This window comes from Microtus oregoni, unplaced genomic scaffold, assembly GCF_018167655.1.
Source record: "Microtus oregoni isolate MIOR12 unplaced genomic scaffold, Mior012 000025F_ref0000491, whole genome shotgun sequence".
Lineage (NCBI taxonomy): Eukaryota > Metazoa > Chordata > Mammalia > Rodentia > Cricetidae > Microtus > Microtus oregoni.
The window spans coordinates 13,003,359-13,027,016 of record NW_024543084.1 but is presented as its reverse complement, the minus strand read 5'-3'; the positions used below and the strand labels follow the sequence as shown (position 1 = coordinate 13,027,016).

Sequence of the window (23,658 nt, the reverse complement as noted above, 5' to 3'; positions counted from 1 at the left end):
GCATTGCCTGCTCTTCCAAAGGTCCTGAGTTAATTCCCAGCAACCACATGGTGGCTCACAACCATCTGTAATGGGGTCTGGTGCCCTCTTCTGGCCTGCAGGCATACACACAGACAGAATACTGTATACATAATAAATAAATAAATAAATATTAAAAAAAAAACTTTAGGCTGTTAATTTCTAACTTTCCCACAGCGACTAAGCTGCACTTGAACAAACGTCAGTGCAGGCATCTACTGTGGGTGAATGCTCTTCCCACGTGCTATTCCACTGTTTAAAAAGCTCACCAAGCACAGCATTGGCAGCCATGCCTCTTGGCTACACATGCAGCTCTCTTGGACAGTGCTATTCAACTATAGCTTGAGAGCCAGTCAGTGGATGGCAGGGTCAGCTTAGAGTACCAGAATTGATGTTACTTCAGTAAGAACAGAAGTACAGAAGAATGCTGTCTACCCTCACAACCATTAACAAATAGATGGCAAAAAGGAAAGAGTTTGGCTATAAACTGGCAATGTAATAACTTCTAGAGGAAATGAACCCTGTATTAGGTACACATATGCAAAGAAAGGACAAACATGTCATCTCTCAGACATGCCCATGTAATTTGCAGTGAAAGGGAGTACACAGAGATGATATTATAGTATCTAGGAACACTCCTGAACAGACAGCTCATTTGTTCTCTTTGTCATTTTACCTTTCTTCATTCTCGGGGATGGGATTTGTCGGTGTAGCAGCTATCCCTCACCAAGAGGTACACTAACAAATGGGGGTCACAACACAATAAGGCACCAGGACAGAAGAATATGGTTCACTGCAGACTCTGCACAACAGGAACTAGTGCCCATACTAAACGGTCCCCTAAGCTTTTTGAACTGGAACCAAATGTCTATCATGCTTAAGCTAGCCCATGTGCAGTTTCTGTTACTTGCAACTGACTTTGATATTAACTGATAAAAGGCAGTGTCAGATATTAAGGAAAATAAAGACGAAAAGAAAAAACAGAGCAAGAGTATCATACCCATAGGATTCTTCTTGTCTTTACATTTTTCTTTGAATTCAAGGATGATTTTTTTCATAAGTTCATCAACAGCTGCATTGGAAGGTGCACACACGAGGACTCGGTTTTGCTTGATTTTGGCATTGAAGTTTTCATCTGAGTGGCCCTTTCTCTGGTTCTACAATTTGTCATACAACAGACAAACAACAATAAGCTCTAAATTTTGGGATTCAAATCTTTGTCTGCTTGCAAATTCTCACAATGGTTAAAGCAAAGCATCTATTCCTCCCACAATATGAAAGGTACTGTGGTATGGGATGCAGGGGCACATTGCACAGCACTTATGAGGACATCCAAGACCCTGGACTTCAATCCCAGTACCAGAGAAACAAACAAACAAAAGCAAGTTGAGGGCTGGAGAGATGGCTCAGAGGTTAAGCGCATTGCCTGCTCTTCCAAAGGTCCTGTGTTCAATTCCCAGCAACCACATGGTGGCTCACAACTATCTGTAATGAGGTCTGGTGCCCTCTTCTGGCCTGCCGGCATACACACAGATAGAACATTGTATACATAATAAATAAATAAATAAATAAATAAATAAATAAATAAATAAGACAAAAGCAAGTTGAAGCCAGGTAGTGGTGGAGCATGCCTTTAATCCCAGCACTCGGGAGGCTGAAGTAGGAGGAGGAGTTTGAGGCCAGCCTAGCCTACAGAGCAAGTTCCAAAACAGTCAGGGATGTTGTACAGAGAAACCCTGTCAAGAAGCAACAAAAAACAAGACTTTACTGGCATAAAGTTTATCACAACTGTTTGGATGCTCTATGCCTTACTTTTATTTATTTCACCATTATATAATAGTCAGTACAACCAACATTTAGCTCAAGAATACGTTCAAAAGGCTGGAGAGAAGGCTCAGAAGTTTCAGGTTCGATTCCCAGCACCCAAATCATGACCCACAAGTTCCAGAAGAATCAGATATCTTCTGATCTCTGTAAGCACTGCATGCATGCTATATAGACATACATATGGGCAAAACACACATATACACAAAATTAAAAACAGTAATAATAATAATAATAAAGCTTTTCAAATACACAAATAAAAGGGAAGGGCACTTTAATACTCACGTGCCTCTTAATTCAGGTCAAGCCAAGTACAGGCTAACAGTGTCACACCCACCTCTGTCAATAAGCGGTACAAGAGACCAACAATGGTTTTTGATTTTCCTGTTCCAGGTGGTCCATGAATCAAACAGATTTTGGCAACAGATGGTGAGTGTTTCACCATTGCATATGCAGTTTCTATGGCTTTCTTTTGATCTTCATTGAAGTCTTTTAGGTAGTTAATCTATAGAGAAGATGTGTAGTGAGTTCTTTCTGTGATGACACATGGGAGAAGTAATGAACAGCATTCGTTCAACTTTCTTCCTCCATGGCAAACAAAACAAGTGTCTAAGTAACTGACCTAATGATTTCACAACTAGAGGAAATCTAATCAGTTATTAATTACTAATTAATATCTACAGGCTTCAGCCTGTAGTCATACAAATATGACAATAAATTTTTTACATAAGCTTTTCTTTTGGAATTATTCTAATTATTTCCCTTTAGTCAATTTTCTGCTTACACAGTGAAGGATTCCAGGAATATGTCTTTCCTAATACAATGTCACACACTGAAAAAGTTTTCATAGCAAACCACATTGAAGCTTCAGTTTTACTTTCGATTTGGATAGCCAATACTCCTGACCTCTCTAACTCATTAAACTAAGATTCTAAGGTGCAAAATGATTGGATAATGACCACAAAAGCTTAAGTATGCAACATATACAAGTTGCATATAAAATGAGGGTTTAGAAATACTTGTTTCCTGGGCTGGAGAGATGGCTCAGTGGTTAAGAGCATTGCCTGCTCTTCCAAAGGTCCTGAGTTCAATTCCCAGCAACCACATGGTGGCTCACAACCATCTGGAATGAGGTCTGGTGCCCTCTTCTGGCCTTTAGGAATACACACAGACAGAACATTGTATACATAATAAATAAATAAATAAATATTTAAAAAAAAAAAAAAGAAATACTTGTTTCCCTTTATATGTCCTTTCTCATTTTCTAAACTATATATATAATTTTTACAGTGAAAACTACAGGTTCATCCCTTCATTTACAACAATCCCATGGTTTTCCACCAATATCCAAATGCAAAACTCCTGCCACAAAACCTGTGAACAATTGCTGAATGGTGCACACCCAGTAAACACTGAAGCAGATGCTAAAGAACAGTTGAATGGTGGGTTTTTTTCTTTTCTTGGTTTTTTGGAGACAGGGTTTCTCTGTGTAGCCCCTGACTGTCCTGAAACTTGCTCTGTTGGCCAGGCTGTCCTCGAACTCAGATCTACATGCTTCTGTCTCCTATGTGCTGGGATTAAAGGCATTTGCCACAACCAACCAGCAGAATGGTGCTCTTTCGACACACCCTCTTTACTGTCTTATACTTAGCCAGACATAAGCTAACCCACTTGTACACCTTGCAAAACTGAAGGGAACTAAACACCACTGTGCACAAGCATACAGGACCATTCAACAGCTAAAAGTATCCTGTTAAAAGTTCTCTCACTTTCCCTAGCGCCATTCAAATAAGCACTCACAATTCTTTCAGATGTTGTCGTTAATAGGTCTTTGGTACAGAAGTCCATGGGGTTTGGATTTAGAACAGCTCTGGCCAACTGGTTCCAACCGCTCAACAAAGACATGGCTTTCAATTTCCTCTGTGTGGTTACTAGAGAACTGATCACAAGACATTTTGTAAGTTCCTGTAGTCTGGCTGCCAAGTTATCTTGTGTCTGGATGCACAAGGAACACTCAGTTTTTCCACTGTTCACTATAATCAAAGAGGAGAAAAGCCATCAGTGAGAAAATGTTAGTCACATGTGTTTAGAACTTATATGATGTACTTAAATAAGCCACTTATACTTGCTAAACGTAAAATTATTCTCATTTATTTTACGCAGGAGTTGGTCTTGGGTTTTGTGGAGTGAGTTTTACACTTGAACGGTTGATAGAGAACTGTATGGGATTGTGGCAAATGAAATGAACCTGTAGTTTTCACTTAAAAAAAAAAACAATATTCCTGTCCTTCAAAGAAAAATGTCAAATAAATATGTCAGACAGTAGTGACTGCTTATGGAGAAGCAGAGATGGGATGAGAAAGGAATGGGGGTACAGAGGTGGACAAGCTGGCCAGTGTCTTCCTGACAAAATGATACTGAGCAGAGATGTGAAATAAGGATTTTGAAAGCTTTATTCCTTTGAAAAGAGAGCTACAAGCAAAGATTGATTCACCAAGCACAGAGAATAGGAGGTAGAAGTGTGCTGGGAGTAACTCAAATATAGGGAGGCAGAGCCAGTACAGCTGGAAGGAAAAGTAGGAAGGCATGTATTACAAGATAAAGAGCAAAATGGAGTGTGTTTTTGTAGAGTTCTGGGTAACACAATAATGACTCAGAATGCTATTCACTTAGGTAGGAAGACATATGTTATCTCTGTATAGATAACAGGCTCTGCCTCATCCATTAAAAAATAGTAACTTCCCAACTGTGTGTGGTGGCACACGACTTTAATTCCAGCCCTTGAGTCAAGAGGATCTCTGAGTTTGAGGCTAGCCTGGTTGACAAAGGTTTTTCCACAGAGAAATGCTATTTTGAAAAACTAAAACTAGGAAAAAAAATTCACTTCTTACTACAAACCAAGAATTAAGAGCTAGATACTGGGTGTAGTGGTGTACACCTTTAATCCCAGCACTCGGGAGAGACAAGGCAGGCAGATCTGAGTTCCAGAACAGTCAATAGCTACATAGAGAAACCTGACTCAAAAAAATAAAATAAAATAAAATAAAATAAAATAAAAAAAAGCCAAAACAAAACAAAAAGAATAAAGTGCTATGGAAAAAGTGACAGATGTGATGATGGCTGGATGTAGGGTAAAATGGACATAAACAGTCAACCTGCAATGAAGAAGTAGTTGTGAAAGACACAAAGGATCAGAAACGACCACAAGGATCTAAACTATAGCTTTTCAAATACAGCGATTCAACAATTTTGAACTAAAAGGATTTAAGGAAAAGAAATAATTGTAAATTTGATGATTATAAATTTGGCAAATGTTAATCATTTTCAAGAGTCAAAAGCAAAAATTAAGTCACATAACTCTGCTGAAAATCTTCCACACAAAGAATCAAGATAAGGCACCCAGGAGCTCAAGGCCAGCCTAGTCTTGTAAAAGTGCATTCCAAGACAGCTATGGTTACACAGAAAAACACTGTCTTGAAAAAACAAACAAAGAATCGAGCTAAACTTGGCACATCAGAATGCAGCTTGGTGGGACAGTCTCAGGAGGATCAATGCAACTTTGAAACATGATACAATAAGGCTGAAGAATCAGGAAATAATCTTTTCTTCATATAAATAAGAATAGAAGTCAAAAGGGCTGTCAAAAGGGCAGACTGACAAAGATGTGGCCTTCGCAGTAAACCACAACTACGTTTTGAACCATGCTATACAAACTATAGCAGCAGTTTCTTATGAGGCTGAAGCAGGAGGATTACTTTAACCTAAGAGCTCAAAAACAGCTGGGACAATATAGAGAGGCCTACTTTAAAAAAAAAAAAAAAGCTTCAATTCTGAATTGCAGATTAGTGTTAGGAAACAATCGTGGTTACATAGTATTTCTGAGCCATAGCTTCCATTAGTAACAAGGAATAATTCTGACCACCTTTGAAGAACACTACAAATGTGAAGAAAAATAAAACACATTGCTTGGAAGATGTTTTAAATTAAAGCTACGAGGGGCTGGAGAGATGGCTCAGAGGTTAAGAGCACTGCCTGCTCTTCCAAAGGTCCTGAGTTCAATTCCCAGCAACGACATGGTGGCTCACAACCATCTGTAATGAGGTCTGGTGCCCTCTTCTGGCATGCAGGCATACACACTGACAGAATGTTGTATACATAATAAATAAATAAATAAACATTTTAAAAATTAATTAATTAATTAATTAATTAAAGCTACGAGGGAGAAATCCCTACAAAGCAATGAAAGTGATGGGCAGTAAATTTCCAAGCTTAAGCTACCTGGTAATAAATTGTTTGTTCTAAATAGCAATTAGTCAGAAAACTAAGGTTGGAATGTGACTTATTAAACAGATGACTTAAAATGATATGTAAAAACGATAGATGGAAGAATGCATCAGAAGAGGACATTAAAACAAAGCTTAAGGCTGCAGACAAGACTCAATGGTTAAGAGCATATACTGCTCTTCCAGAGAACCTGAGTTAGTTTTTTAAGCACCCATGCTGGGCAGCTGCTCATAACTGCCTAACTCCAGCTCCAAGGAAAGGCAGCATGTCTAGCCTCAGCAGTCACCTCCACTCATGTGCACATACCTTCATACACATAATTAAAGTTTTTAAGTAGTAAGCAGTAAACAAGGATCTTAAGTAGAAAAAAATCTAAATGGCAAGTGATCAACCCGGAATATAACAAAATACAGGGCTAAGGAAGCACAGTGTACAGAAAATGAGACAATCTCCTTGCTGACACCTCATTTACTTACTGACTGAAGTACGGCGAAACTTATGAACATAACCACAGTAATAGGCATTTCGATCTTGCATGTCATTCTCGTCCATATCTTTCTCCTCTCTATTTAGACTCTCAGGAACCAAAAACACCAGATCATTTTCCTTTGGATGAAGCTGTTTAGCTAGTTCAGATTCCTCCAGGTAAACTATGAAACAAAAATTAGGATTTATGCAACTCTTAACAGATTTCAAGATCAACTTATAAGAAATTAAACCTTTGTACTAAACTCCAAAGTACAAGTGGATTAAAGTCCTGATGGATTCTGTTTATTAAAAGGGCGATATAAGCCAATAAAAATGTAAAAATACTGAGTGCAAATCATAGCAGTAGCACTTGTGGTAGCCTGTACATGACCTGCAAAAGATCAAGCCAATTCAGAACTCCAGCAATGAAAGCGGACGGGCTCCATAGGTACCACCACAAGCTGAGTTGTTACTGGTAGTTGATAGCTTCTAAGGGAGCAAGGGTCACTTTTCTTTAGGAGAATGAACACTGATAAGATTCCAGAGACTCTAGGGGATAGCCCCACATCCAGGCACAGAAAGGGCACACCAACTGGGCTCAGAGGGCTTTAAAAAAAAAAAAAAATCAGATGTGCGGTGGTGGGGCATGTCTTTAAATTCCAGGCAGAAACAGGCTAGCTCATCTTTAGAGTTTCAGGTCAACCAGGGACTACACAAAGAAACTCTGTCCAGAAAAACAAAAACAACAACAACAACAAAAAGTAATTAAAAATTATAAAAAGAGCCAGGTAGGGGTGGCATACATCTTTAATCCCAGCACTTGGGAAGCAAAGGCAGGCAGAGCTCTATGAGTTTTAGGCCAACCTGGTTCAAGTGCTGGGTACTGAACTTGGATCCTCTTTAAGAGTAATACCTGCTTTTAACCACTGAGCCATCTTTCATGCCCCAAACGGAAACTTTATAAAGGTTGTTTTCTTTATCTGTGTCAATGTACACACAATTGGAGGGTGGGATGAATGTCAGAGGAAAGCTTGGAGGGGTCCTTTCTCTCCTTCTCCCATGATCTCAAACTCAAACCAGACTTGGCAGCTCGGGGCCTCATCCACTGAGCTATCCCACCAGCCTTGAACTTGCAATTTTATATATAAAAAATTCTCATGATCTCAAAAGTGAAAAGAAAACAACCAATCACTAATACCTTTCTAGGTATTAGACAATGTCAGAAATAGATCCAGCATACTAACAAATGTTCCAATGAAAAACATTCACTTTCAGACACTTCAGAGGCAAAGCTAATTTAAATTAAAGACGACAGAGGAACTCTCCCCTCTCATCCATCTAGATAGGGTTTCTCTTTGTAGCCCTAGCCGTCCTGGAAACTAGCTTTGTAGACCAGGCTGGCCTTAAACTAAACCTGCCTCTGCTTCCCAAGTGCTGGGATTAAAGGTGTCTGCCACTACACCTTGCCAAGACAGAACTTACGGCATTTTAAACAATGGAGAAATGATAGTTGTAAATGAGTGTGGAGGCAGAGGCAGGTGAACCTCTGAGTTTAAGGCCAAATTAGTCTACACACACACGCGGAAAATACTGAAATAAATCTAGCCATATTTGGGTTGAGAAAACTATCGTGAACAAGAAATTTCAAATATGTGTTAGAAGTATAGCTCAGTGGTATAAAGCAAAGGTCCTGAGTTCTAATCCCAGACCACAAAACAAAGAAATTAAAAATAAAAACAGAGAAGAAAGAAAAGCTCACTCAAGAGGTTGTTGATCACAGATGGAAAACAGTGACTTCACAGAGATACTCAGCAACCAAGGCATCAGAATCGATCTTCACCAAGAAAAGCCATCCTCCTGCTCTATTTTTACCAAAATCACGAAACCTCAAGTCTAAGGCAACATCTGGGAAACAAAGGGAGTGTTCTACAAACTAATGGAGCAATGTTTTTTTAGGCATCAAAGACAGAAAGTTAAGACAGGCTAAGGAACTAGCTTTTCTAGAACACTGAACACTCAGAAGACAGTACAACTACTGATGTTGAACTCTAAATCCCAGGACAGAAAACAGACATTAGTGGAACCATGCTATGGTATGAATGAGGTCTCATACTCAGTATTATAGCAATACTAATCCTGATTTCATATCCATATATGCAAAATGTTAACATAGTAAAAAGGTTTGCTGAGCCGGGCAATGGTGGCGTACACCTTTAATCCCAGCACTCGGGAGGCAGAGGCAGGCAGATCTCTGTGAGTTCAATGCCAGCCTAGACTACAAAAGTTCCAGGACAGGATCCAGAGCTACAGAGAAACCCAGTCTCAAAAACAAACAAAAGGTTTGCTGAAAATTATATGTGGACTCTAAGTTTTACATCTCTTTGAATTCTAAAGTTGTATCAAAAAGCCAGTTTTTCTAATTCAAATGCCAAGGTTTATCACCTTACACCACTCTATTAACCCTCCTCTCTTGAAAGCCATTTCCTAACAATATCAATATACTCCTATGTTTGCTCTACTCACAATACACAAGAGTTCAAGAACTACTAAGCCAGTTTTACCATAAATGTAGTAGGATCTTGGTGAATTATACTGTGTATTTGGTGCAGAAGAAACATCACTTATTTCTATTGTTATTTTACTTTTATTGTTCCTCTTTGTTGATTCAATAGTGCAAGAAGTGTTACGTGTAGGGACATGAACCTTAAATCTCAGCACTCAGGAGGCAGAGGCAAGCAGAGCTTTGTGAATTTGAGGTGAGCCTGGTTGACTAATGAGTTCTAGGCCAGCCAGGGTGATAAAGCAAGATCCTGTCTCAAAAAAAAAAAAAAAAAAAAAAAAAAAAAAAAAAAAAAGAAAGAAAATCATTTGTCTATGAAATATTCACTTTTCAGCTACGTATCATGTACAATGCGCTAAAATGCCTGTTTAACTCAACTGAGCATTTCTTTTTATCTCAAATAATGTTTTCTGCCTTACTGTCTCATCGTAATCAAGCTAAATGAGATAATTTACATGGCTATCTTCATCTGATCACTGGCTGCTGCCAGTCTGTCTACAGTACTGCTGGGGGCTGTAAGAGCTTGTCCCACTGGGTTACCTTACCAGTCCCTGACACCTCTTCTCAAGTAGAAATTTCCAATGATCACATCATATATTTCAAGTTGCATATGAACTTACTCATAAACTCCCAGTATTTTTTATAGTCGGCTGGAAATTTTCGTAAATACAAATGATAGAAATTCTTTTTATTTGGAGAGTTGAACCATTCCTGTGCCACCTACATAAAGGAATAAAAGCAAACTAAGACATAAAGAACATACAGCAAAACTTCCCAAACTGAGCTACAGGGAAAGTACAACAGAATCCCAAGTAAGCCGGGCGGTGGTGGCGCACGCCTTTAATCCCAGCACTCGGGAGGCAGAGGCAGGCGGATCTCTGTGAGTTCGAGACCAGCCTGGTCTACAAGAGCTAGTGCCAGGACAGGCTCCAAAGCCACAGAGAAACCCTGTCTCGAAAAACCAAAAAAAAAAAAAAAAAAGTCTAAAAATCAGGTTGTATGGTTTAATGCAATTGTTCAAAACTGTGACCTGTTCAATTCAGTAGCCATTAGCCATGTTTGCTTCTATTTGTTAACTGCACTTCTAAAGGCTAAAACTACTGTTCCTCAGTTGAAATAGACTACTTTTCATGGCCAGCAGGCACCTGGGGCCCTGATCCAGTTCACTGTGGAAGCATCTGCTGCTCCTACATCTTGCTGGTAGCACCCACTTCACAATGAGACCTATATTTGACCTATATTTTCCTCAGTCTCTGGGTATTTGCACAAGGATTCTTCCTGTCAATTTCTGTGTCACACCTACCAGTCTTCCAAAGACTCAAATCAAACTCAGAAGTATCTTTGGCGATCGTTAAGTCCAAATTTACAAAAGAAAATGCTAGTGTAAAAAGGCTATTTTACACTTAAAAAAAAAATAAAACAACAACAAAAAAAAACAACAACAACAAAAAAACTTTGGGACCTTAAGGATTTTGTTTTTATAGTAACATTTTGACTCAAGTGGCAAAATCTGCAACTGGCCTGTAATTCCTCTCATGAAACTGTTCATCAATGACTCCTGGTGCTGACCTGCTTCTGCTCAAAGTTAACCATACAGTCATTCCTCAGGAGAGACAGCCCATCTTCATACTATCCCTTCCTTTTGACTAAAATATGCAACAGGAGCTTTCCTGCCATGTCAAGGGGAGGCGTGTGTTCAGGAGGCTCTTCCCCGCTCCTGGGAGAGTAAACATTACAACCTAACCAGGTTAAGGCTCAAATCAGAGCCATTTTATCAACCTCAAGTTAAGTCATATATTCTAAAGTGTACCTGTGGCCTTTCCATCTCCACAGTTACTACCGAAACAAAGCCACCATCATTCTCTCCCCAAGTTGCTGTAACCAACCTGTAAGTGGTTTGCTAGATCTGTTGTTAGCCTTTCTATTGTTTATTCTCTACCAACAACCAAGGATGTATAAGGAATAAACTAATGTGTATTATTACTCCCTGGTCTAAATACTAACTCAAAGCCCTCCAATACCTTCTCACTGAAATGAGTACATATTCAGGCATAAGATGGACAATATGCTCATGAGCATTTTTTTGATTTTTATCTATAGAAGGGGAAAGAATTAAAGCATACTTACTGTTTCAAAAGTATTCAATATAATCAAAGGAAGAAAAACATTAAAATACTCTGCATAATCTTGAAATTGGATGGGCACAGATCTTGAGATAGATTGACAGAGACTTGCTGGGGCGCCACATTTATCAAAGTTCAAAAACATTTGGTATTTCCATTTTAAGACCTCCTTAATGAAGGTGTCAAAGACAGGCTGTGATGGTAAGGGAATATTCACTCGAGAAGCTGACATAGGCCTGGTCTCACTAAGTATAGGCTTGTAACTATGTCTGATGGAACTGCCTGGAGTCCGAAAATGAGAAATATTGCATAAACTTTTCACCTCAGCCACTGGCTTCTGAGACACCAGGGAAGAGGGTGGTGTCACCTTCAAATTAGGCTGTGCCACATTTGGCTTTTTTAGTGCTGACTGAAGAATGGTACTTTCCAAAGACTTGGAAAAATTGGCAGTTCGTGAAGCACTGCTTGAGCTAAATATCTTGGTAGTAGTAGGTCTTGAGGGCCTGGGTACAGCAAAGGGTTTACGAAACACGTCGTCATCTGCTGGTTTAGTTTCAGAGTGTCTTGGGCAATATTCACCATGGTTTATCGTGGATTCAACACAGTCTTTGTACTTACACTTTGTGACATTCAAAGACTCTAACTGAGGCTGACTTACAAAATCTTCTCTCTGAATTGTATCTTTATGAGCCACTATAATTGGTTTATTATTTTCCATCTGTGAGCACAGATCCATATCTAGAGGATCATGTTGTGTTAGGAATAAATTGTCATCATCTGTATCACTACCGGATTCTGGCTCTGTAGCTTTCACAGCATCTTCATCCACAGGGTCCTCATCTGTCGGTACTCCTTCACTTGACACTCCAGACTCACACTGGTTCACAAGACCAGCTATATCCATCACCTGAGGATAGGAAATGGCTTTTGCCACTTCTGGTTTAGAAGGCATGCATTTTGCTAATTGCTTTTCATTACTGTTGGCAGGTGGCTCACTTCCTCTATGATTATCTGGCCCATCAGAGTCTGGTACAAGTACGTCGGAACCCAGCACTATTCTCACAGTATCGGTATTTTTGTAATCAAGGTCTCGTTTTTTATGTGGTCTGCCTCTACTAAGTTTTTGAAACTGAATTTCCTGGCTTGTCAGAAGCTTCTTATTTTTTAAGGATTGAATTAATTTAGCCTTTCTGGGGATGTTAACTACTCCAACAGTCTTACCATGTTGACGTAATTGGGATGTAGACTCCAAAGACCTCTGAGACAACTCAAATGCCCTCCGGGGAGGTTTTCTTAGACCAAGCTTTTCAGGCGCTGAAGATGGCTGGGGATACTGGCGAAATTTCTTTGGTGGCACAACAGCAGGAGATGTTCTACAGCTGATATAACATGAACTCTTACTCCGACCTCTTTTGGTGTCTAAATAGGTTTTCTTAATAGCCTTAGAAGCTGGAACTTTCCTGACAGGTTTAGAGTGAGTATGAAGCTTTGTAGACATCAGTGAAACTGCAGAATCTCTCTCAACACTTGAACTGAGAGCTGACGTCCCTATGTCTGCACTTCTTAAATCACTTCCAGAAAGATCTCTGTCATCAGTCGATTGCTCAGCTATGAAGGAAAATGAAGATTTCTGAGCATCTTCAGTTGTAACTCTTTTACACTGTTTTCTCTTATGTTTTCCTCCGGTTTTACAAAATCCCTCAACAGAAACACTACTGTGTGGTTCTGTATGCTCTTCAATATCCTCTGCTTCATTTATAACAACCTCTTCAGACACAGAGTCTACACCACAACCCAAATTATCATTTGTATTATCAGCTACATGAGTTAGATAGCTTCTTCCTTCCTCTTGAAGGGAGTTCTTACTGTCTACTTTATGATCTTGCCAAACTGAGAACACTTCAGAACAACTTTCAAACTCAAAAACCTGAGATTCAGAGTCTTCAAATTCAATAGGGTACTTTGTTTCTTCTTCCTTTATATGTTCCACAATGCTATTAACTACTGACCCATGCTGCTCTGGACATTCTTTCTCCATGTATACTTTGTCCTGTTTGATGTGTTTCTCAATGCCATGACTTCTCTCATCATCATCTTCATCAGAATCCGAAATAACAATAACTTGCTCGTGGCAGGTATCAGCACTGTTTGGGTTAGCTGTCAAACATCTTATATCATCTTTTCTTTGTAGCTGGGATGGACTTTTACTTGAACCTGATGGAAACTGAATAACAGTGGTTTGAGCTATTAAAGCTACGTTACAAAGGTCTATTTGAGGACCTGTTACCAAAGGCTTGCTATTGCCATGAGGCACCTCTCCTTTTACCATGTTAGAAGTCATCACTGTACTCTTTATTTCCTTATCTCTTGATTCAACTTCAACCTTTTCAGGACCCTCATATGAAGTTTTCTTCACCAGTCTATCAGTAACTGGTAACAAATCAGCAGCAGCATGGCATTCCCGGGTTTGACACTTTTTCCCATCAGAATTATCTAACTCCTCGCTTTTTAACTGTTTCTTTTTTAACAATGAACTCTTTTGAGAATTTTGCTCTCCATGTTCATCATCTGAAACAGGTTCTAAAGACACATCATGTTTGACAGTATCTTCCTTTAGAAACCGTCTATATTTTCCTGAACAGGAGTTCTCAAGGTCAGACAAAGCTGCATTTTCCTCTAGACTAATAGTATTATTGACCAAAGTACTTTTCCTGTGTTGTTTCTTTATGACATGTGATAACTTTGCACAAATCTCATCCTTCTGTGCTTTAGACTTTGGTTTTGAGTTTTTGCCAACAGTTTCATTCTTTACTGAGACATCTTCATTTGATGTAGATACCTTTTCCAAAGAATCCATGCTAGAATTAGTCAATGAATGCGTTGATATTATTACTCCTCTGTCACATTCCCATTCTAGGCCATTTCTTAAAGTATTATTCTGTAGTGTATATGAAGAGTTTTCTTTTACAGACTTCTCTGTGCTTACTTTAACTTGCTCTTGAACACGTCCAAAAAAAGGGGCCTCGCTCTTTCCCTTCAAGCACAACTCAGCTGGAAGAGGCTCGTCTTCATTCAAATCAATGTAATGCTGCTTGATGCCCTCCTCTTCTGTATTATCTGCTTTAATCAATACCTGATTGCTGTCAGCTTTCTCTGATTCTTTAGAAGATGTGGGGCTGCAATATTCCAGGCAATAAAAGTCTCTTTTAGGCTTCCTGTCTGTTTGTTCACTTTCTTCTTTAAAAGATGGAGAAGTTTTACATGTAGAAGTCAGTTCCCCAAAAGTGCTATACTGGGGCATTTTGAATTTTATGTTTTTAATTATTTGTTTTAAACACATTTGCAAGTCATGGGTTTCTTGAGTAGACAACTGCCAACCCAGAGATAAATTTCCTCGAAGGAATAAGTTAAGTTTATCCCAGAAGCGCTTACAAAGTGTTTGCTGACCAAGCTGATAACCTTCTTTGAGGAGTCCCCTAATCAACTGCACACAAGCAAGCTGAACAGAGCTAGAGGGCACTGAATGCAATGCCAATGGTGGTATTATTGCTGCTCCTTTAGGGATATTTCCAGGCAACTTCTCAGAACTTCGTGCAAATGCAGTGGTAGGAAGCTTGGCACACTTTACAACAGCTTCTACCCACTGCTGAGAACTCACCCACAGCAGATGCAAGCACTTTTTATTTCTATGCAGTTCAATCACAGACACTAAAATCAGAATAAAAAATTCAGTGACTTTGTCACACACAGTATCTGTCTGGTTGAGGACATCTTTGACTTCAGAGTATAGATGATGAATAACTTCTACAATGTAAGCTACACCCAAATCCTTAAGATCCATGAGTGACTGAACAAAAGGTATGAACCACAGAAAGGTGCTGTTATGAACACGCATGTCTTGACCAATATCTGATTGAAGAACACTGGCTAACGTTTCCATTTCTTCATACATGTTAGGACAATAATCTGGACAAATGGCTGATCTCCACCCTGAATCCTAAAACAAAAAAATAATAAACTTTCAGATAATCAAGTATCATGGTAAGTATCAACACCCAAACTGTAGAAAAGGAATACACCCTACAGCTTTACTCTTCTGGTCTACTATATAAGCAACTTGAATTATAAAACTGTTTTGAGAAAACACCATATACTCTAACCTTCCCTTCAGTTGAGACTGATTATTACTACTACTTCTACGAAAATCTTCTACTGTGGCTAGAGTTTATGCTCCCCATTAAAGGGTCTTTATGGAATAGTGGATTCACACTACTACATCACAGAGTCAGCACCCAATCACTACACAAAACACTGTCTCTGCAGTGTCACTTCAACTTTTAAAATATTATATACCTTTTTGGTCTTTTCAGGATTATAGTTATAGACAATCTGGCTGCACGTCACCATATCATCAAAATGTGGCTCCGGTTCTGACTTGGTCCTTAAATATTAAAAATAAATAGAAATTACTGAAATGAAGGGATTGAAGGAGAGGAAAAAGTCTCCTTGGTAAATCAGTTACAATACATTATTTTAAATTTTGACATTTAACCAACCTTATGGAGTTTTTCCGTATATTTTGGATCTCTCTGTTGTAGCTCACATTGTTAATAATGGTTTGAAAGGCTTCAATGGGGTCAATAAGTTGACCCCACACTTTTGATCCAAGGCGATCCAGAATCACCATGAAACAGTGTAATGCTGGCCAGAAAGGATCCATGCTGTCATCTAAAATGAATACAGCAATTTCTAAATTACAAAACAGTAAGAAAAACATTCTAAAATATATTGAGAATTAAATATTCTTGGTCAGTCAAAACTGAAAGCAAAATAGCAACTACTATTATTTATTTGTCTAATTAATTTTGGGGGAGGGATTTCGAAACAGGATTTCTCTGTGTAACAGCCCTAGCTGTCCTTGAACTAGCTCTATAGGCCAGAATGGGCTGGAACTCACAGAGGCCTCTGTCTCCCAAGTGCTGGGATTAAACGTGTGGCCACCACTGCCAGGTGTAATAGCAATTAATTTAAAGTGATATCTGCCAATCAATCTCTCTCTCTCTCTAAGTTTTTTGAGACAGGGCTTCTCTGTAGCTGTTCTGAAACTTCTGTAGATCAGGCTGGTCTGTAACTCACAAGAGTTCCATCTACTTCTTCCGAGTGCCACCATGCCCAGCATGCAAATTTTCAAATGTTCTAAAATTATAATCTCTTTGCAAAAATAAATAACAGTATTAATGGGAAACAAACTGATGAGCAACAAAACAGTCTAAGCAAAGGCAACCTCATCACCATTTTACCAGTCTTTCCTAATTAACCTAAGACCTCCCACAAGCTTATGCCCCAACTCTAAATGGTAAGCAACAGGGGGGAAAAGAAGAGAGGGCTAGTACAATGGCCCAGTGGGTAAAGGCACTTGCTGCCAAGCATGGGGACCTGATTCTGACCCCCAGATTCTACATGTTTAAGAAAGCAGACTTTTATTCTTTTTTTTAAAGATTTATTTATTATGTACATAGTCTGCATGTATGCCTGAAGAGGGCGCCAGCTCTTTACAGATGGTTGTGAGCCACCATGTGATTGCTGGGAATTGAACTCAGGACCTCTGGAAGAGCAGGAAGTGCTCTTAACCACTGAGCCATCTCTCCAGCCCAAAAGCAGACTTTTAAAAGTGTCCTTTAATGTTCTCTCTCTCTTTTCTCTAAATATTGTTTAAGAGTAAAAGAATGTGAAACAATATTTATAGATCTAAAGAAAACCCAGGATCTAAGAAATTCTGCTTCAATGAGATCCTTAATTTTGCGTGCCATAGGTAATAATTATGCTAAGAATTAAGACTCCTGGTCAACAGTAAGCATTCTTCATACACATTCTACTACCTTTACGGTCCACTTTTCATGGATATGCAGAAATTCCTGCTATTCGTTAAGTGTTCGTTTATGCTTTTTCCCTCACTCAGATACACAGTGGAAAGATATTGGTCCTGGCTAAAGACCTTCAGTGATTCTAACATCACAGCTCTTAGTCAAAAACTTAAGATTTTGCTGTTCCCAGCTGTATTTTTCATATGCCCATAATCACTGTTTATAACCAAAACAAATCAATACCCTTTGGCAAATACCAGAATGCCTTCCCCATCGGCAATGCCTATCAAATTTCTAACCATCCTTATTAGATTCCATTCTACGCTACTGTTTCCAGCTGTGTGATTTCCAGAGTACCCTGTGGAGGCAGTGCTATAGTTTACTCTATTACTCAGTATCTAGTTGTCTTGACCCTTCTGCTTTACTTCTTAGACCTTTCAAACTCTGGTTAGTAACTGTTCTTCAATGCTTAGGTTAGAACCCAGAGCCTTGGGCATACTAGGTAAATACTGTCATCCCCAACCAAAACTGCTTATTTTGTACTTATATATTGTGTATCCTTTACAACTTCTGATGGCACCTTATGCTTACTAAGACCTCACTCAAATAAGGAAAAAAATAGTCATGTGAAGACAATTATGAAAAGTTAAAGAATTTTAAACTTACACTTAAAAAGTATATACAGACATGGGAAAAAATTAGTAATTTATGCAGTAAATGCTGGCAAATCCATTATTAATAGTATTACCTAGCAAGAAAACATGCCATCAGAAAAAAATGGTAGTGCTGGAGAGATGGATCAGAGGTTAAGAGCACTGACTGCTCTTCCAGAGGGCCTGAGTTCAGTTCCCAGCAACCACATGGTGGTTCACAGCCATCTATAATGAGATCTGGCAAGCATACATGGAAGGAATGTTGAATACATAATAAATCTTTTTAAAAAAGAAAAAATGGTGCTATTTCTTCTAGAATCTTGGTATAATTAAGTTCCTGACTTCATTTCTCAGTCCGCTAGAGCAGACTCTGTGATGATCAAAGTGTTGTGAGTCTATACTGTCTAGTATGCACTGAGCCTTGAAAATAAGGTTAATGGGAATGAAAAACAGTATTTTTACATTTCAATTAAACTTCAGTAACTCCTTATATCTGGTGGTTATTATGTTGGACAGTGCCACCCTACAGAACCAGAGAACAATGAAACAGCAGAGATTGGAACAGTAGCTGGGCAGCAGTTGGCAGACACTTTTAATCACAGCACTTGGGAGGCAGAGGCAGGTGGATCTCTGTGAGTTCAAGGCCAGCCTGGTCTAAAAGAGATAGTTCCAGGACAGCTAGGACTGTCTCAAAAAACAAAAAACAAAAGAAAGATTGGGACGGCCTTCCAATTGTTAAGTGACATACTTTTGCAAATGGATTTCCCAGAAGACTCTGGTTTACATAATGTAAAAGTAAGCTAACTTTGGAGAGGATGTGGAGTAAAGGGAACTGATATAGATATGAATAATATGCATTAGTATGGATCTTGCTTTACTGATACAAATTTAAAGTCAATTTTGTTATACTGTGTGTGTGTGTGTGTGTGTGTGTGTGTGTGTGTGTATATATATATATTTCTGCTCTTATTAGGGTATTTTGTGCAGCTCATTTAAAATTGTAATGTATAATTAAGAAATATAAATTAAGAGATACTCATCTATAATAGTAAAGCTTTTAGTCATGTTAGTTGGATATATATATCCTTCTGAGTCTTTGATAGAGTTTTTTTTTTTTTTTTTTTTTTTTTTTGGTTTTTCGAGACAGGGTTTCTCTGTGGCTTTGGAGCCTGTCCTGGAACTCACTCTGTAGACTAGGCTGGTCTCGAACTCACAGAGATCCGCCTGCCTCTGCCTCCCGAGTGCTGGGATTAAAGGCGTGCGCCACCATCGCCCGGCTTTGATAGAGTTAAAGAATTTATAGTTATAGTTTTCCTTAGTTATGATAAAAGATAAAGTAGATATAAACATTGTACTTAGGTAATATATCCTTCTGGAGTCTTTGATGGAGTTGAAAAAATTAGAGTTATAGCTTTCCTTAGTTATGATAAAAGTAGATATAAACATTGTAACTGTAATTCTTGTTTGATACCTGTTTTGTTATATGTAATTTTTCTATGTTAAAGATAAAAACCTTCCTTTTTTATATAAACAGAAAAGGGGAAGTAATGTGGATTTCCCTCTGTACGCTGTGATTACCACTAGTAAATAAAGAAACTGCTTTGGGCCTATAGCAGAGCTATAGAGGAACAGAGCTAGGTGGGGAAAACTAAAAAGAATGCTGAGAGAAAAGATGGCGGAGTCAGAGATGCCATGGAGCTGTAGCCAGAATCAGACATGCCAAAACTTTGCTGGTAAGCCACTGCCACATAGCAATTCACAGATTAATAGAAATGGGTTAAATTAATATGTAAGAGTTAGCCAATAAGATGCTAGAGCTAATAGGCCAAGCAGTTCTTTAATTAATACAGTTTCTATGTGATTACTTTGGGGTCCTAAGCTAACCGGGCAGACAGAAAGAACAAGCAGCCCCTCCTCCAACAGGGAACATTCTTCCATTGCTGGTGGGAGTACAAACTGATACAGCCACTTTGGAAATCAGTATGACAATTTCTCAGAAAATTAGGAAACAATCTACCTACCTCAAGACCCAGCAATACCACTTTTGGGTATATACCCAAACGATGCTGAATCATACCCACAAGGACATGTGCTCAACATTATTTGTCATAACTAGAACTTGGAAACAACCTAACTGCCCCTTGACCAAAGAATGGATAAGAAGATGTACATTTACACAATAGAGTACAACACAACGGGAAGAAAAAGAATGACATCTTGAAATTTGTGGGCAAATAGATGGATCTAGAAAACATCATATTGAGTGAGGTAACCCAGACCCAGAAAGACAATTATCACATGCACTCACTCATAAGTGGCTTTTAGACACAAAGCAAAGAAAACCAGTCTACAAATCACAATCCCAGAGAACCTAGACAACAATGAGGACCCTAAGAGAGACATACATGGATCAAGTAGAAAAAGACAGGCTCTCCTGAGTAAACTGGAAGCATAGGGATCATGGGAGAGGGAAATACAAGAAGGAAGGAGAAAGGTAGGGGAGCAGAGAAAAATATATAACTCAATAAAAATTTAAAAAAAAAAGAGTAGGCTAACTTCCCTGGCTTCAATCACTCCCTCTAGCAAAGAAGGGTGCTAAATTAAAGTCTAAAAGGGTCCTTTGCAATTTTAAAGTCTGACTCTGTTACCTAATTAAGTTAATTCCTGGGCCATACTTCCTCAACATGCCTGAGGCCAAGATTTTTTCTTCACACTCTTACAACCCTAACTTACAGTAACACCAACTTCCCGCCTCCCTGCCTCCCCCCCACCCCCACCTTGAGAAAGGGTTTCTCTGTGTAGTCCTGGCTGTCCTGGAACTCACTGTGTAGACCAGCCTGGCCTCCAACTCAAAAGATCCATCTGCCTCCTAAGTGCTGGAATTAAAAGGTTTACACCACTACCACCAGGCAGACATCAACACTTTTAAAAGTACACCATCATAGTATTCAAAATCACTTAGCAAGTAAAGTATATTACCATCCGATTGCTTCTCCATGGTGTGAAGGATTGACTGCATAAAATCATTTTGTTTGTCTGAACCCAACAACAGTGAATCCATAGCTTGCTCTTCAAGAATAGTCAGCAACATGCAAATACCTGCAAGATTATTCCAGTTTACCAAACTGATGAAATAACACTATGCTAAATGTTTTCTAAGCTACCAGGTAGAAAGTCAAAGCAGAGGGGCTGGAGAGATGGCTCAGAGGTTAAAAGCACTGACTGATCTTCCAGAGGTACTGAGTTCAATTCCCTGGAACAACATGGTGGCTCACAGTTATCTGTAATGAGATCTGGTGCCCTCTTCTGGTGTGCAGGCATACATGCAGGCAGAACACTGTATACATAATAAATAAATCTTTAAAAAAGTCAAAGCAGAACAGAATCCAGCTCCCTGTCTGCCATACTTCATGCTTCACTCCCCAACAATAGACCTTGACACTTTTTCTAGTGTTAAATAGGTAAACACTGCTAGTCATGGTACAAGGTGATTTCTAAGATGACCACACAACTTGTACTTCACAAAACCTAAGATGTCACAAACATTCACATGTGCATTATACAGATCATATACCACTAAAAAAAGTTGCTAACTATGATATGTAACTTTAAAGAATTGAATTAATAAAATAGTGACTTACAAACAATGCTAACTTTTCTTACCACCTGGAAATATTTACATGATAAAAAAGAGGTAACAATCACCACCATACTGACACATCTACTTCAAACAAGATTCACTTGCCAGTATTTGAAAACATACCTGTTTAGAAAGCATTTACAATAAATAATGTTTAATAAGATATAAAATAGTTAAGCTAATTTAGCAAGGGAACAAGAATTAGAAACCATAAAATCTTTTAATAAGAAAATTGCTCAAAAATTGCTCTGTGCACAGAACACGAGGAAAGACATGATCGTGGAGGAATGATACTCACCTAGCCAATAGTTTTTGTAGTTGGTAGTATCATACATGTGCGCAGGCAGAAGGATCAGTTTGCCTTTTTCAAGCATAGAAGATGTGTAAATGTCTGGACTTTCCAAAAGCCCCAACTCAATGACTTTAAAAAGGCAAGTTAAAACTTCCTGCAAGTCGTAATAGTCATCTCTGTCCACTTTCCCCAAGTTTCTTGCAGTCAGAATAGCCCATCGCCGAACCTAAATAATTGTATTATAAATAACATTGTATGTTCATTCATTAATTCATTCAATAAACAATGATCTACACTAAACAACATAAGATATAATAACAGATTTCAGAACATCAAAAGATTACTGCAATGTATGAAACTTTTTTGATCCTGATTCGAACAAACTAAATCATTTATGAAACAATCGTTTTCATTCATTTAAAAGCTAGCGGAAATCTGTCCTGTGTTAATATTTTATTTAATATATTTATATTTTATGTATTTGGTAGGTTTTTTTCCATCTATCCCACCAATTTTTTAAAGATTTATTTATTTTGTACATAGTATTCTGCCTCCTGAGTGCTGGAATTAGAGGTATGCACCACTATGCCCAGCAGTATGCTCTTTCTTTGCTGGAGGTTTAAAAATAAAACATCTTTTCTTGCCATATTCTTGCAGAACAGTCTTCCTCAGCAATTGACTTAAAAGAGTGACTCCATTCTAACTGCTGTGTATATGTGTATGCTGCCTCACTTCATGGTAGGCTATGTCCCATTTCATGCCTACGGGTAATCTCTACATCTGTTCTTGTCTACTCTCTGAATTTTATATGGACTTTTTCATCTCTAGCACCTAGTAACTTTTCTTGTTCCTGCCTATTCCCTACAGTTCTACCCCTTCAATCTCACTTATTAGCAAAATTAGTATTTTTAATGATTTTCCATGTGCTTCAGCAAACAAGTGAGAAAAGAATCTTTCATTAGTTCAGTTTTACAATATGCTGGTTAATTTTGTCAACTTGACACAAACCTGGAAAGAGGGAATCTTAATTTTAAAAAAGCCACCATAAGCCGGGCGATGGTGGCGCCCGCCTTTAATCGCAGCACTCGGGAGGCAGAGGCAGGCGGATCTCTGTGAGTTCGAGACCAGCCTGGTCTACAGAGCTAGTTCCAGGACAGGCTCCAAAGCCACAGAGAAACCCTGTCTCGAAAAACCAAAAAAAAAAAAAAAAAAAAAAAAGCCACCATAAAGTTGGCCTGTAGATAAGCCTGTAGGGTACTGTCTTAGTGATTGACATGGGATGACCCAGCCTGCTATGGAGTGTGTCTCTTCTCTCCTGGGCAGATGGGTTGTATAACAAAACAGGTGGAGCAAGCCAATAAGCAATACTCCTTCATGGTATCTGCTTCAGTTCCTGCCTCTACATTTCTTTCTTGAGTTCCTGCTATGATTTCCTTTGATGAACTGTGATATGACAGTGTATGATAAAATAAACTCTTTCCTTCCAAAGTTGCTTTTGGTCAATGTTTTCTCACAGCACCAAAAACTGATTATGACAAAAACACTGAAAGAAAATCAAACTACTTTTCCTCCTTGTCTTTTCATCAAGTAGCACTTATCAGCCAATGCTCCCGTCCTCTTAAATTCATAACACTCAACCATGTAACATTCTACTTAAATGTAGTAATTGAGTAAAAATTTTCAACCTATATTTTAAACAGAATAGACACCATACTACATACAAGGTAATGCCATTACTAACACTATACCCATACTCACCATTTCATTGGGATGAACCAAAAACAAATAGATCCCTGGATATTTGTCAAACACCTGAAAGGAGCAATTGGTCTGTTCCATTCGACAAAGTGCTTCCACACACAGTTCATCTAAATGGGGAAAAAGCAGTAAAGGGTTTAAATTGAGGCCCTAAAAACTGGCTCCTTGGGTATT

At 38.7% G+C, this 23,658-nt stretch overlaps 1 protein-coding gene across 2 annotated transcripts in view; it reads right to left on the bottom strand.

The window, feature by feature from the left end:
• Setx (senataxin) overlaps positions 1–23,658 on the bottom strand; it is a 66,645-nt gene that overhangs the window by 25,025 nt on the left and 17,962 nt on the right. For both annotated transcript variants that reach the window (XM_041674132.1, XM_041674133.1), the window contains 11 exons: positions 23,485–23,594; positions 21,733–21,952; positions 20,774–20,893; positions 15,834–16,005; positions 15,631–15,718; positions 11,282–15,274; positions 9,775–9,874; positions 6,603–6,776; positions 3,643–3,875; positions 2,180–2,347; positions 1,019–1,175 (listed from right to left, as the gene is read on the bottom strand). In XM_041674132.1, coding sequence (XP_041530066.1) covers positions 1,019–1,175; positions 2,180–2,347; positions 3,643–3,875; positions 6,603–6,776; positions 9,775–9,874; positions 11,282–15,274; positions 15,631–15,718; positions 15,834–16,005; positions 20,774–20,893; positions 21,733–21,952; positions 23,485–23,594 — 5,535 coding nt within the window. The remainder of the gene's footprint in view (positions 1–1,018; positions 1,176–2,179; positions 2,348–3,642; positions 3,876–6,602; positions 6,777–9,774; positions 9,875–11,281; positions 15,275–15,630; positions 15,719–15,833; positions 16,006–20,773; positions 20,894–21,732; positions 21,953–23,484; positions 23,595–23,658) is intronic.